General features: G+C 58.5%; 1 protein-coding gene across 1 annotated transcript; it reads right to left on the minus strand.

The window, feature by feature from the left end:
• Positions 1–6,611: 6,611 nt before the first annotated feature.
• Positions 6,612–15,148, minus strand: LOC141726032 (transforming growth factor-beta receptor type 3-like protein). Its single transcript, XM_074530296.1, has 9 exons — positions 14,932–15,148; positions 14,391–14,494; positions 12,961–13,074; positions 11,913–12,203; positions 9,679–9,838; positions 8,665–8,763; positions 8,018–8,119; positions 7,488–7,540; positions 6,612–6,765 (listed from the first exon to the last, which is right to left on the minus strand). The coding sequence occupies exons 1-9, from the start codon at positions 15,008–15,010 to the stop codon at positions 6,658–6,660; spliced, it is 1,110 nt and encodes a 369-aa protein (XP_074386397.1). The 5' UTR covers positions 15,011–15,148; the 3' UTR covers positions 6,612–6,657.
• Between the last annotated feature and the right edge of the window lie 190 nt (positions 15,149–15,338).

Raw genomic sequence — 15,338 nt, forward strand, 5'->3', positions numbered from 1 at the left:
GACCCTTCCCTTGCTAAACCCCACACCATTGGTGATTGCCCATCTCTATTTGGGAGGTCTCTGCAGAGCCTCTCTGCTCTCCAGACAGTTGAGAGCTCCTCCCAGTTTAGTGTCATCAGCAAATTTACTGATTATCCCTTCAAGGGCTCAGCCCCACCACCTGAAGAGGCATCAGAATGCCCCTAACCCTCAATCTCAATGTTTGGCTGTCCTGGGTGATCCTCGCCACGACCACCACTGTGTGAGTCATCCAACAACCCAAACAAAATATTTGGGTCACTCTTGCAAAGTCCCTTCAACAGGACAGTTCTTGCATGGCCATGGGCAGTGTGGAGGATTCTCTGTCCAAGTGCCTGGTGGGAATTACCACCGGAGCAGATGAGGGCCTGCTCACAGGTAGGGGACTCATCTCAGGGGACACCTGGGACAGGTGGATGAGGACGCTACCACATGCACCAGAGAAACCCCGAGAATTGGACCTGTTGGGGTCCTCCCTAGCTTCACAATGTGTCCACTTTGATTAGAGAAAATTGGCAGGAAGCTCTTACAACTATCTAAACAGAGTGATGTCACAGACATCTTTTTCACTAAAAATCCTTTCTTTAGGATTTTCCCTTCTGGGAAGCTGAGGCCCCAGAGAAAGAATGTAAACAATGGTTATCTGCTGCTGTGGAATGCAACAGGTGGATTTTTTATTGGGCCATCTTGAATGTTTATAATTAATGGCCAATCAAGGACTGAGCTATCTTGGACTGAGTCCAAGAGAGCTGGCTTTGTTATTATTCTTTTCTATTCTATTCTTAGCTTAGCTAGCTTCTGAGGAAACTTTTTCCTTCTATTTCTTTTCGGTATAGTTGTAATGTAACATATATGTCATAAAATAATAAATCTATGAAGATGGAGTCAACATTCTCATCTCTTGCCTCATCCTGAAAACCCCTGTGACCACAGTCACAGAGTGACACCTATCAACAAGGTTTATGAGAGAAATTGGTGCAACTATGCTGCCAAAACACCATCTTGGTCCTCATTCCAACCTGAGGTGGTTCCCCGAGAAGTATTCATTATCTGGAGAGATCAAGCTTGGCATGGCCATTCCATCCTGCCTCCTAGGAGGGCCATGCTCCCTTGGCCAGCTTGCTTCCCTCACCCCAAATTTCACCGTAATTAAAGTTTGGAGGAAACAGAATCAATTGGCATGTCAAAAGAGCTAATATACAGAATTCAATAAAATTGTGATTCAAAAATTCATGACGGGGAGAAATCCAGGAGGGTTGTGGCTTCAGAATTATTACCTTGGGTAGCTGCAGCTAAAGCCCTCGGTGATATTTCTCACCTGGGGTGCTGGCTCAGCAAGCAGGCCAGCACGACATCCGCTGCTTTGAGCGATCTGCTAAAAGACAAAGAGATTACCAGGCACACAACCCTCCAAAATGGGGCAGCCATTGGCTTCCTCCTGCTAGCTCATGGATGAGAGGGCTTTGAGGAACTTTGTTGTTTTAATTTAACATCCCACAGCCGGTCCATCCAATCTAACATCGGGAAGCGTGAAGATTTAGTGAAGGAGATCAAAACGGAGAAAAAGACTGCAGACTGGATGGACAACTTTCACATTCTGCTGTTTAAATTAATTGTCTGAGTACATTTCATGGATTTTGGTGGTTTGGAAATAGTTTGGTGAGATTTTGTGAGCATTTCCTTCCTTGTGCATTTCAGTTCTATATTTTAGGAAATGTTTCATGTGCTTTCCTGTAGAAAGCAGGTGTTCTTGATTTGGCTGGATGTGCGGGGTGCAACTCCATCAAACTCACGCACCATTTATAGGAAATACTTCTGTTTCTATACTCTATTTTATATAGATATTCACTGATTTTCCTAGAATAAACATACATATGATAATCGTTTCCCCAAAATCATTAACATATTTTCTCTTCCCTTTCCGCACACATTCTTCAGTCCTCAGGGTCTCTTTGGTGGTCCCTGGCAGTTGGCAACCCCAAAGTCACACCTGAATTGGTAAAAGTTGGACAGCTGGGCTGGTTGCTTTCCAGTTTTTTTTCCAGGAAAAGCCTTGTGCGGTTCGATAGGCCAATAGATTTTTAAAAATAAGCATTGCATTAACCTGATGCCTTTTTCGGGGCTACCTATAAATAGAATAAAGGAAATAAAAAGTGGTTGTATTTTGAAATGCTTTCAGGTACATCTTGGGCAGATGAAGCCCCCCTAGGGGCTACACCCAAAAATGGACAGAAACTTTTCATGGAAACAAAGGAAAACCAGGAAAAACCCAATCAACAGCCACTGGTCAAGAAATCTCAGGGGGAGTCATGTGGGGGCTGGAATTTGGGGGATCCCAGTGGGGCTGGGGGTTCCTGCAGCATCTCCTCAAACCCCTAGGCCTGGAAGCTTTGGTGTCCTCAGCCCTCACCTCCATCCTGGGCTCTGAGGGGCTCGGGGTGTTCTCATCCCCCATCTCTGTGCTTGGGATGATCTCAGGGTCTTCTCCAGGCTGGGAACGGCCAAAGCAGCTGCAGGATTCTGGGCTTGGACTCTGCAGGAAATTTTGTGTCTCTGCTTCGGTGCCGTTTCTGAGATTTCGGGTCCGTGGCACGTGGGATTTCCCAAAATTGGTGATGGGAAAGGCTGAGTTTAGGTGGGAAAAGCTGGGTTTAGGTGGGACAAGCCAGGTTTAGGTGGGAAAAGCCAGGTTTAGGTGGGAAAGGTCGAGTTTAGGTGGGAAGAGCTGGGTTTAGGTGGGAAGAGCCGGATTTAGGTGTTGCCTTGGAACAGTGGGTGAAACACTGGGAGTTCCAGTGCTGTCAGGTGTTCTCTTGCTTCTCCAAACATTCCCCTTTGCTCTGAACTCGATGAATCCTCGCAAGAGCCAGAGTCAGTTTGGGGTGAGCCCAAGAATGAAGAGAGATTGAAAAGATGATGAGGAACCAGAGGGTGAACTGAGAGCACTGGGAGTGAACTGGGAGTAAACTGGAAGCACTGGGAGTGAGCTGGGAGCACTGGGAGTGAACTGGGAGCACTGGGAGCACTGGGAGTAAACTGGGAGTAAACTGGAAGCACTGGGAGTGAGCTGGGAGCACTGGGAGTGAACTGGGAGTAAACTGGGAGCACTGAGGTCAGGCTGGGAGTGACAAGGGGATGGCACTGGGAGCAGTGGAGGACACAAGGGGTGAGACTGGGATGTCGCTGCAGGGAGCAACACTGAGTCCACCAGGGGTGAACGGAGAGTCAGCTGGGAGCACTGGTTGGAACTGGGAGTGCCCAGGGAAACCACAGAGTCCTACTGGGAGCTCTGAAGAGAACTGGGAGCACGGAGATGAGGCACTGGGAGCACTGGGAGCAGTGGACACTCCATCTCGTGTCCCAGTTGCTCGAGTCCAGCTCCTCCCTGGCTGGGCAGGTGGGGAGGGGCCGGGGGGTTGTGAGAGTCTGTCCGAATTTTCCCTCATCTGCCTCATGTTCGTCATTGGGGGCCACTGAAGAGAAGACCCCCCTGTCTAGAATCTCTGGCTTTGTAGGAGAAAGTTACACACGCCAAAGGCCCGGAGAGCTGAAAGCTCAGTGCTGAGCTATTGTTCACAGGTGTTGTTTGCTGTATGCTACACTGAGCTCACAGGGCACCGTGCCCTTTGGCACAACAGCTCTGGAATCCTCCCCACCTCTCGGCCTGGCTGGATTGCTCCTAAGCTTTAGGGTGGTCTCCCTCCAAAGGAAGGCCCCTCTCACCCGTTCATAACCACCGTGACAGACAAGGAGAGATGTAAGAAGCCTCTTCATCAAGAGCCCGAGACATGAAACCCCTGTGTGAGGAGGCCCCCTCTCACCTTCTTCCAGAGACTGGGACTGAAACCCCCCCAAACTCAGGGGAGGTGTGCAGGGGGGGAAGGAAAGCTGCCCAAAGCAAGATGGAGGTACAGGCAATGGACCATGAAAACAATGGCTCTCGCCTGCTGCCTAGCTTGGACTTTGTGTACACCCCTTTCAAATGCTATTCCTCCCCCCTGAAGACCTTTGTTTCTGTTGAGAAATTTATTGCCCCTTCCCCCAACGAAAAAGAGTATAATCGGGGTCCAGATGAACTCCAAGATCTCCCTGGACGTGGCCTGGCGAGCTCCATCAGCTGGACCCCAAAGGACAACGCAGTACCACGTTTGGTAGCTATAACCCATCCTTCTTCCTTCCTCTTTTCCCTCATTTTCTCCTTTTCTTCCCTGGTTCCCTCCCCAACGCATTCCTGCTGCGGTTATTTCAATAACGTTGCACTTGCTTGATTGTTACTGCAAATCCCCTGTGCCATGTCAGTTTTTTGCACCCCGAGATCACCCCCACGAACCATCACGAAGCCCGTTCATGAGGACGGATCGTGACAGGGGTCCCCACATTTTTCTGGGTGCCCCCAGCAGGGAGGGTCTGATGGACAGCGGGGGGAGAACAGGTAGTGGGGGTGATGCAGGTGGGTGTCCAGGCGAGGCATTCAGGGTGCACTGGTGTGGATATTCTCAGTTCAGTCAAAGAAAGAACAGAGATAATTTCTCCCAGGCTGAGCCTGGGAATCTTAGAGGAAAGAATGAAAACAATTATTATCTCTCTTTCTGTAACCACTGTTTATAGTTATAGTTCTCTAGAGTGTGCTATTCATAGTCACCAGTAATGTGAGATGTTTTCACTTTGAGACCAATCAGGTCCAGCTTAGCGAGTGAGACTGTAAAGTTCACAACTTTTTGCTAATAAAGGAATTATTCTTTTGCTTTCTGATTCACCTGAAGAATGGAGTCTTTCTTTCCATCCCTGACTCAACAGTGTCATGCTGGGAAAGGAGACCCCAGGAATGAGGGACCCTGGAAATGAGGGACCCTGAGAATGAGGGATCCTGACAATGAGAGACCCCGGTGTGAAAAATGCATGTATTTTATGACTGGCTTTTTGCAAATATTAAAATGAATATTATATATGTTGTGTTAGAAATTATGCTGTATTAATTCTCTTAAGTACTGTGTTAAATATACTTTTAGGTTATAAAAAATGTTAAAATAGAAACTCTGCTATGGAGGATACTTTTTTAAAAGAAAAGCAGCCACAGGACACCTGAATCTTTTGGAGAAAAAGAATTTATTGCTCCCTTATCAGAAGAAACGAACTTTTTCCTGCCTCGAAGGCACTGAGAGGATTTCGAGGAAGAAGCTGTCACTGCCCAGACAGAATCCTGTGTTTGAATGGAATTCATGAATAGTTCATGAGCTTTATGAATATGCAACAGGCTGTTGCTTTTAAGGGTTAATCCTTTGTTAACTGTGTCTTTTCTTGGGCTCCTGCTGCCCAGAAAAAGGTACCCGGACGTCCGAAACTCTTTGTCTCTATTGTCTCATATTGTCCTAATTAAATTTGTCCAAATTATTATTACTCTAATTATATTACTTTTTTATAACTATTTTATTACTATTAAACTTTTAAAATTTTAAAAACAAGTGATTGGCGTTTTTCACACCGGGGATGAGGGACCCCGGGAACGGGATGGACGGGCCCCGGGTGATCCGAGGTCGATCCCAGGGGGTCCCGGGGGAATTCCCAGAGATCCCCCGCCCCCACCGCGCCCCTCGGTCACTTTCGCGCCTCCCAAACGGCGCCCCTGGGATCTGCCCAGCGACCGGTGACGTCATGAAGAGCGCTAGCTGTCATTGGCTGCGGCGCGGGCGGTGGCGCCAATCGCGAGCGGGGCGGGGCCGAGGCTCCAGGACTGGGTCTGGGGGCGCTCCGGGGGCTCCTGGGGGGCAGCGAGGGCACAGAGGGACCCCCGGCACCGGGACCCCCCTGAACTGCCCATTCCCAGGCACGGAGACCCTCCTGAACCTCTGGGCACGGAGCCCCCCTGCCCTCTCTTATCCTAAACGGGACCCACTGTACCCCTAATCCTGTACCGGGACCCCCTGTACCCCCTGTGCCCCTTACCCTGAACCGGGACACCCTGTACGCCCTTATCCTGAACCGGGACCCCCTTACCCTGAACCGGGACACCCTGTACCCCCTTATCCTGAACCGGGACCCCCTGTACCCCTTATCCTTAACCGGGGCCCCCTGTACGCCCTTATCCTGAACCGGAACCCCCCTGAACCCCTCATCCCGAACCGACACCCACTGTACCCCCTCATCCCGAACCGGGACCCCCTGTACCCCTTACTCTGAACCGGGATCCCCCTGTACCCCTAATCCTTAACCGGGACCCCCTGAACCCTTTATCCTGAACCGGGACCCCCTGTACCCCCTATTCCCAACCGAGACACCCCTGTACCTCTTTTCCGCCACCGGGACACGCCCGTACCCCTTAATCCTGAACAGGGACCCCCCTGACCCGCCCATTCCCGGGCACGGGGACTCTCGGCAGCCGCTGTTTGCTGGTTCCCCAAAGGTGGGGAGTTCCCCAAATGTGGGGGTTCCCCAAAGGTTCGGGGGGTCCCCCCAAAGGCCGGACCCCCCCGATGGTCACAGCAGGACCCGGGGGTTCCCCAAAGGTGAGGGGGTTCCCCAAAGTTCGCTCCCCTCTCCCCCCCCCAGAAAAGCTTTGCACCATCGGGACATTTTAACAGCGCTCATTGGTTACAGACATTGGCAGAACTTCTGATTAATTAGTGATTAAGTAATGGTTAATTAATGATTAATGAATGAATTTCCCAGTTTGCTGCTCCTGTCTCCCCCCTCCAGTGCGATGAGCCCGGGGTGCAGCTCTGCCCTGGCTGGGGACACGGCTGGGGTGTCCTGAGGAGAGAGAGTGACAGTGACAGTGACAGTGACAGTGACAGTGACAGGGACAGTGACAGTGACAGGGACAGGGACAGGGACAGGGACAGTGAGGACAGTGCTCCCAGTCCCCCCTTCCATTACTCCCAGTCCCCCCAGTCCCTCCCAGTGACCCCTCCCAGTACTCCCAGTACCCCCTGTGCCACTCCCAGTATCCCCAGTATGACCAGTCCCCCCAGCGCTCCCAGTACCATTCCCAGTGCTCCCAGTGCTCCCAGTGCTCCCAGTGCCCATTCCCAGTGCTCCCAGTGCTCCCAGTGCTCCCAGTGCTCCCAGTGCTCCCAGTACTCCCAGTACCATTCCCAGTGCTCCCAGTGCTCCCAGGGCTCCCAGTGCTCCCAGTGCTCCCAGTACCCATTCCCAGTGCTCCCAGTGCTCCCAGTGCCATTCCCAGTGCTCCCAGTGCTCCCAGTGCCCATTCCCAGTGCTCCCAGTGCTCCCAGTGCTCCCAGTGCTCCCAGTACCATTCCCAGTGCTCCCAGTGCTCCCAGTGCTCCCAGTGCTCCCAGTACCCATTCCCAGTGCTCCCAGTGCTCCCAGTGCCCATTCCCAGTGCTCCCAGTGCTCCCAGTGCTCCCAGTGCTCCCAGTGCTCCCAGTGCTCCCAGTACCCATTCCCAGTGCTCCCAGTGCTCCCACCACCATTCCCAGCGTTCCCAGTGCTCCCAGTGCTCCCAGTACCTGGCCCCTCCCGGGCTGGGGGGCAGCGCTGGGGCCGGGGGGGGCCCGGGGGGCTGCGGGGGGAGGGGCAGAGATCAGGGGGGATCCCACCCCAAATTGGGGTGGGGAGGGTCTCGGAGGGTCTGGGGAGGTCCCGGTTAAAGGGGAATTGGGGGGGTGGAGTTTGGGGGGTCCTGGAGGGTTTGGCGGGGTTATTTTGAGGAGAGGGATTATATTGAGGGGGTGAGGATTATTTTGGGATAGTATTTGGAGGCATTGGGTTATTTTAGGGAGGGGGATATTTTGTGGAGGATTATTTGGGGTGGGGGATTATTTTGGGAGAGTTCTTTTGGATGGGGATTATTTTGGGATGGGGACCATTTGAGGAATATTTGGGGGGGATTGGATTATTTTAGGGAGGGGGTTATTTTGGGGAGGGGAATTATTTGGGGTGGGGGATTGTTGGGGGGTTGGGGGTTATTTGAGGAGGGGGATTACATTGAGGGGATGATTTTGGGGGCACCAGGATGATTTTGGGGGGAGTCCCTCACCTGTCCGGCCGTGCACGAACCAGAGCCCCCCCGCCAGCGCCGCCCCCACCACGAAGGCACCGAAGGAAACGGCGGCCACGGCCCCGGGGGGCACGGGGGGGGCTGGGGGGCAGCGTCAGCGCCCCGAAATCGGGACCCCCCCAAATCTGGGGGCCGGAACCCCCAAATTCCCCCCTAAACCCCCCAGGGGCCGGGACCCCCCAAATTCCCCCATAAATCCCCCAAATCCGGGGCCGGGACCCCCAAATTCCCCCATAAATCCCCCAAATCTGGGGGCCGGGACCCCCAAATTCCCCCATAAACCCCCCAAATTCTCCCCTAACGCCCCCCAAAGGGACCCCGGGGTCCGGGACGCCCCCCAAAGGGAAACCAGAGCCCCAAGACACCCCCAGCCCCCCAAACCCCCCAGGGATCCGGGACACCCCCCAAAGCCCCTCCCCCGAAAGGGACTGAGTAGTTCGGGACCCCCCAAACCCTCCAAAAGGGACCCAGGAGTTCGGGACCCCCCCCCCAAAAAAAAGAGCCGGGGGTCCCCTCTCCACCCCCAGTAAACCCCCCCCAAAAGGACACTCGGGGCTCCAGGACCCCCCAAACTCCCCAGTCCCGGGGGTCCCGGTGCCCCCCCCCCCCCCATCGCTGTCACTCACCCGCGGGGGGGGCGCGGGGCCGCTCCCGGGGTGGGGGCGGGGGGCGCGGGAGGGGCGGGGGCGGCGGGAACGGCAGCGGGGGGAGCCCCGGGGGGGCACCTGGGGGGGAGAGGGAGGGAGAGGGGGTTATTGGGGGGCACCGGGAGGGGGGGGGGGAATTGGGGGGCCCGGTTGTGGGAGGGGTCCCGGGGGGTCTGGAGGTGTCCCCGGTTGTGGGGAGGGTCCCATATTTGGAGAGGGGTCTCGGTTTGGGGAGGGGTCGCGGTTGGGCCGGGGGTGTCCCGGTTTAGTTTGGGGAGGGGTCCCAGATTTGGGCAGGGGTCCGGGTTGGGTGGGAGGGGGTCCCGGTTTGAGGAGGGGTCCCGGTTATGGGAGGGTCCCAGGTCTGGGGGGGGGGAGGTCTCTGTCAGGGGGTCCCGGTTGTGGGGAGGGGGGTCCCGATTTGGGGGGTCCCAGGTTGTGGGGGGGGGGTATCGGTGTGGGGAGAAGTCCTGGTTTGGGGAGGGGTCTCAGGTTTGGGGAGGGGTGCTGGTTTTGGGGAGGGTGGTCCCCAGTTTGGGGAGGGGTCTCTGTTGTGGGGGGGGTCCCGGTTTAGGGAGGGTGCCGATCTGTCAGAGGGTCCCGGTTTGTGGGGGTCCCCGGTTTGGGGAGGGGTCCCGGTTGGGGAGGGGGTGGTTCCCGATTGTGGGGAGGGGTCTCTGTCAGAGGGTCCCGGTTGTGGCGGTGGTCCCCAGTTTGGGGGGTCCCGGTTTGAGGAGGGGTCCCGGTTTAGGGGGGGGTCCCTGCTTGTGGGGGGGGGTCTCTGTCAGGGGGTCCCGGGCGGTCCCCAGGGGGGTCTCGGTTGGGGGTCCCGGAGGGGTTTTGGCGCGGGGTCCCCGCCCGGGGGTCTCGTGGGGTGGGGGGGTGGTCCCAGTGGGGGGGTCCCGGTCAGCGGCTCCCGGGGCTGGGGCGGAGTTTGGGGTCCGGGGGTCCCGAGGGGGGTCGCGGGGGTGTCCCCGCCCGGGGGTCCCGTACCGGGCGCGGGGGTCGCGGGTGTCCCCAGGGTCACCACGATCGGGCGGGTCACGGTGCGTAAGGCGTGTCCAGGGGCGGGGCCGGAGCGAGGGTGGGGCCGGGGGGCGGGGCCTGAGCCGGAGGCTCCGCCCCCTCGGCGGGGACAAAGCTCGGCCCGGCACTGGGGGAGGGGCGGGGTTAACGGGGGCGGGACCGGGGGACGACAGCTGCAGAGCCCCCTGGTGACCCCGGTGCCACCCCAGTGTCCCCCTGTCCCTCTGTCAACCCCGTGTCCCCCTGTCCCAGTGTCCCCGGTGCCACCCCAGTGTCCCCCTGTCCCGGTGCTGCCATGGCCCCGCTCCCGCTGTCCCCTGTTCCCGGGGTGTGTCCCCAACGTGTCCCACTCCTGGTTCAGGGCTGTCCCCATTCCCGGTGTCCCCCATTCCCAATATTCCCCATCCCCCCTGTCCCCCGTTCCTGGTGTCCCCCATTTCCTTTGTACCCCCATTCCCGTTATCCCGTTGTTATCCCATTGTCTCCCCATTCCCATCCTCCCCATTCCTCTTATCCCATTCCCAGTGTTCTGTTATCCCGCTGTTATCCCGCTGTTATCCCACTCCCATTATCTCATTGCTATCCCATCCCTGATCCCCATTATCCCATTCCTGCTTTTCCTCATTGCTGTCCCGTTGTCATCCCATCCTTGTTATCCCATCGCCATCCCGTTATCCCATCATTATCCTGTTATCTCATTCCCACTGTCCTGTTATCCCATTATTCCATTCCAGTTCTCCCACCCCTGTTATCCCATTCCTGCTATCCCCATTATCCCAGGGCTCTCCCATTATCCCACTCCCATTATCCTGTTATCCCATCGCTGTCCCATCCCTGTTATCCCATCCCAGTTATCCCACTATCCCACCGCTGCTATCCCCATTATTTAATTCTCATTATCCCGTTATCCCATCGCTGTCCCATCCCCGTTATCCCACCCCTGTTATCCCATTGTTCCTTTCCCGCTATCCCCATTATCCCATCCCCGTTACCCCATTATCCCATTGCCGTCCTGCTGTTATCCCATTATCCCATTATCCTGTTATCCCCATTATCCCATTGCTGTCCCGTTATCCCATCCCTGTTATCCCATCACTATCCTGCTGTTACTCCATTATCCCATTCCCAATGTCCAGTTATCCCATCCAAGCTATCCCATTCCCGCTATCCCTGTTATCCCATCGCTATCCCATTATCCCACCCCCGTTATCCCACCATGGTCCCACTGTTATCCCATTCCTGTTATCCCGTTATCCCCATTCCCATTATCCCGTCATTCTCGCTGCTATCCCATCGCTATCCCATTATCCCATGATCCCTTTATCCCCGTTATCCCGCTGCTGTCCTGCTGGCATCCCGCCGTTATCCCATCCCCACTATTCCATCCCTGTTATGCCATTATCCCACCCCTGTTATCCCACCACGGTCCCACTGTTATCCCATCCCCATTATCCCGTTATCCCACTGCTCTCCCATTATCCCATCACTGTTCCGTTATCCCATCGCTATCCTGCCATTATCCCGTTATCCCACACCCGTTTTTCCACTGCTATCCTGTTATTCCACTGCTGTCCCGTTATCCCATCCCCGCTATCCCATCCCCATTATCCCATTATCCCCGTTAACCCAGCACCATTATCCCACTCTCATTATCCCGTTATCCCACTGCTATCACGTTATCCCAGTCCCATTATCCCATCACTGTCCTGTTATCCCATCCCCATTATCCCGTTATCCCCGTTATCCCACACCATTATCTCATTTTCGTTATCCCGTATCCCACTGCTATCCCATTATCCCAGTCCCATTTTCCCATTATTCCACCGCTATCCCGTTATCCCACTCCTGCTATCCCACCCCCGCTATCCCACCCGTTATCCCAATTCTATCCCGTTATCCCACTGCTATCCTGTTATCCCGTTATCCCATCACTGTCCCGTTATGCCATCTCCGTTATCCCACCCCCGTTATCCCAACCCCATTATCCCATTGCTGTCCCGTTATCCCATTCCCGTTATTCCAGTCCTATTATACCGTTATTCCAGTATCCTGTTATCCCATCCCTGTTATCCCATCCCATTATCCCATTATCTCACCCCTGTTATCCCGTTATCTCACTCCCATTATCCCACTCCCATTATCCCACTGCTATCCCATGATCCCGTTATCCCCATCCAGCGGCGCCGCCGCCGGGCCGGTACCGTGGGCAGCCCGGGCGGGGTCCCGGTGCCGGTGCCGGTTCCGGTGCCGCGGAGGCGGCAGAGGTTCAGGCGGCAGTGCAGGAACTGCAGCGGCTCCGGGAACCGCGCCGGGAGCACGAACGAGCCCCGGAGGCGCCGCCGCGCCCGCCCCGCGCCGCAGCCGCCCCGCAGCACCACGAGCGGCCGCGGCACCGGGGCCGGACCCCGCGGCGGGACCGGCGACGAGCGCGGGGACACGAAACAGCGGCGGAGCGAGAAACCGAGCCCGGGGGGAGCGCGGGACAGCGACACCTGCGGGGACACGGACACGGACAGGGGGACATGGGGACAGCGACACCTGCGGGGACACCGACAGGGGGTCATGGGGACAGCGACACCGGGACAGGGACACCTGCGGGGACACCGACAGGGGGTCATGGGGACAGCGACACCGGGACTGGGACAGAGTGGGGGGTCACGGTGGGGGGGGTGGAACCTGGACAGGGACAGGGACGGGGGGACAGAGCGGGGGTCACAGGGGGGACACGGGGGGGACAAACGGGAGCGATGGGGATCGGGACACCCCCGTTCCCCCCTCACCTGCACGGACACGCCCCCCCGCTGTGTCTTCGGTGCTCCCCCCGCCGTGTCCCCCCCTGTGTCCCCGTGTTCCCCTCTCGTGTCCCCTCACCTGTCTCTGTCCCTCACCTGCAGGAACACGCTTCCCCTCACCTGTTCCCCGTGTCCCCTGTCCCCTCCCCTGCGTCCCTTCTGTCCCCTGTGTCCCCTCACCTGCAGGAACGCGTGTCCCCATGTCCCTGTGCCTGTCCCCATTGTCCCTCACCTGCAGGAACACGCGTCCCCCCGCGGTGTCCCCATTGTCCCCATTGTCCCCATTGTCCCTCACCTGCAGGAACACGCGTCCCCCCGCGGTGTCCCCATTGTCCCCATTGTCCCCATTGTCCCTCACCTGCAGGAACACGCGTCCCCCCGCGGTGTCCCCATTGTCCCCATTGTCCCTCACCTGCAGGAACACGCGTCCCCCCGCGGTGTCCCCATTGTCCCTCACCTGCAGGAACACGCGTCCCCCCGCGGGCACCGCTCTCGGTCCCGGGGCCGCTCCGAACTCGGGGGAGGAGGCGACGTCCAGGCGGAGCCGGGGGGGGCGGGGCGGGCACCGGGGCTGGGGGGCGGAGTCAGCGCGGGCCCCTCCCCCAGCGAGGCCAGTGACCCCCAGCGCCACCAACCAGTGACCCCCAGTGACATCCCAGTGCCACTCCAGTGACACCAACCAGTGACATCCCCAGTGCCACCAACCAGTGACCCCCAGTGACATCCCAGTGCCACTCCAGTGACACCAACCAGTGACATCCCAGTGCCACCAACCAGTGACCCCCCCAGTGCCACCAACCAGTGACATCCCAGTGCCATCCCAGTGCCACCAACCAGTGACCCCCAGTGACATCCCAGTGCCATCCCAGTGCCACCAACCAGTGACATCCCAGTGTCACCAGTGACACCAACCAGTGACATCCCAGTGCCACCAACCAGTGACCCCCCCAGTGCCACCAACCAGTGACAACCCAGTGCCACCAGTGCCATCCCAGTGCCACCAACCAGTGACATCCCAGTGACCCCCAGTGATATCCCAGTGACACCAGTGACATCCCAGTGACATCCCAGCACCACCAACCAGTGACACCAGTCACCCCCCCGTGCCACCAATGACATCCCAGTGACCCCCAGTGCCACCAATGACATCCCAGTGACCCCCAGTGCCACCAGTGACATCCCAGTGCCACCAGTGCCACCAACCAGTGACATCCCAGTGACCCCCAGTGACATCCCAGTGCCATCCCAGTGCCACCAACCAGTGACATCCCAGTGACACACAGTGCCACCAATCAGTGACACCAACCAGTGACATCCCACTGCCACCAGTTACATCCCAGTGACATCCCACTGCCACCAGTGCCACCAGTGCCACCAACCAGTGACATCCCAGTGACCCCCAGTGCCACCAGTGACATCCCAGTGCCACCAACCAGTGACCCCCAGTGACATCCCAGTCACCCCCATTGACCCCCATTGACTCCCAGTGACCTCCAGTGGCCTCCCAGTGCCACCAGTGCTCCCAGCTCCCTCCCAGTGTTGCTCCTCGACTCCTCCCAGTGCTCCCACTTGCAAACCAGTAACCCCCAGTGCTCCCTGTGACCCTCCCAGTCCCCCCAGTCCCCTCAGTTCCCCCAGTCCCCCCAGTTCCCCAGTTCCCCCCAGTCCCCCCCAGTTCCCCCAGTCCCTCCCAGTTCCCCCAGTCCCCCCAGTTCCCCAGTTCCCCCCAGTTCCCCCCAGTCCCCCCAGTTCCCCAGTTTGCCCAGTCCCCCCCAGTTCCCCAGTCCCCCCAGTTCCCCCAGTCCCCCCAGTTCCCCAGTTCCCCCAGTCCCCCCAGTTCCCCCAGTTCCCCCCAGTCCCCCCCAGTTTCCCCAGTCCCGCACTCACCCCGGGCCGGTTCCCGCTGCAGCGCGGCCTGGGGGGTCCCGGGGGGGCCATTGGGGGTCCCGCTGTGGGGGCGGGGTCTCCCCACGGCCAGCCCGGGGGGGGCCCTGGGGGCGGGGACAGCTCTGGGGTCCCCTCGAGGCCACCCCGGGTCCCTCCCCCCCCCCGACACCCAGGACCCCCCCGTGCCCTGGGTACCCCCAGTGTCCCCCAATGTCCCCTCCGGGACCCTCCTGTCCCCCCCAGTGTCCCCCAATGTCCCCTCCGGACCCTCCTGTCCCCCCCAGTGTCCCCCAATGTCCCCCCGGGACCCTCTTGTTCCCCCCAGGACCCTTCTGTCCCCCCCAATGTCCCCCCCCCCTCCCCCAATGTCCCCTCCGGGACCCTCCTGTCCCTCCCAATGTCCTCCAATGTCCCCACCCGGACCCTCTTGTCCCCCCCATGTCCCCCCCTGTCTCCCCAGGACCCTCCTGTCCCCCACAATGTCCCCTCTTGTCCCTCTCTGTCTCCCCTGTCCCTCCCATGTCCCCTCTGTGCCCCCCACCTGCGGGTCCCCCCCCGGGCAGGAGGAAGATGAGGATGAGGACGGGGAGGGCGCGGGGGGCGCCCGGTGGCGCTGCCATCCCGTCCCCGCTGTCCCCGAGGTGTCCCCGAGGTGTCCCCGCTGTCCCGCCCACGCCGGGGGGATGTCCCCGCTGTCCCCGTCGCCCCGGTGACACCCTTGGGCCGCGGCGACGTCACGGGGGTGGCACCCGAGTGCCCCCGCGTGTCCCTGAGGTGCCACCGGTGTCTCCGATGTGTCACCAGTGTCCCCGATGTGCCACCAGTGTCCCCACCCCGACGTCCCCCGTGCCCTCCCTGGCCCCTTCCCGGTGTCACCTGGACCCTCCAGCTGTCCCTGCTGTCCCCCCGTGTCCCCAGCCCCGTGGTCTCTGCCACCCTCTCGTGCCC

Source organism: Zonotrichia albicollis, chromosome 32 (assembly GCF_047830755.1).
Source record: "Zonotrichia albicollis isolate bZonAlb1 chromosome 32, bZonAlb1.hap1, whole genome shotgun sequence".
NCBI lineage: Eukaryota > Metazoa > Chordata > Aves > Passeriformes > Passerellidae > Zonotrichia > Zonotrichia albicollis.

Excerpts from the sequence above, each read along its gene's own strand:
- LOC141726032 (XM_074530296.1), bottom strand. The coding sequence starts at position 15,010 with ATGGCAGCGCCACCGGGCGCCCCCCGCGCCCTCCCCGTCCTCATCCTC. Across the intron at positions 13,075-14,390 it reads GCAGCGGGAACCGGCCCGGG|CCCCGGTGCCCGCCCCGCCC; the intron begins GTGAGTGCGGGA and ends TCCGCCCCCCAG. Across the intron at positions 7,541-8,017 it reads GTTCGTGCACGGCCGGACAG|CCCCCCGGGCCCCCCCCGGC; the intron begins GTGAGGGACTCC and ends CTCCCCCCGCAG.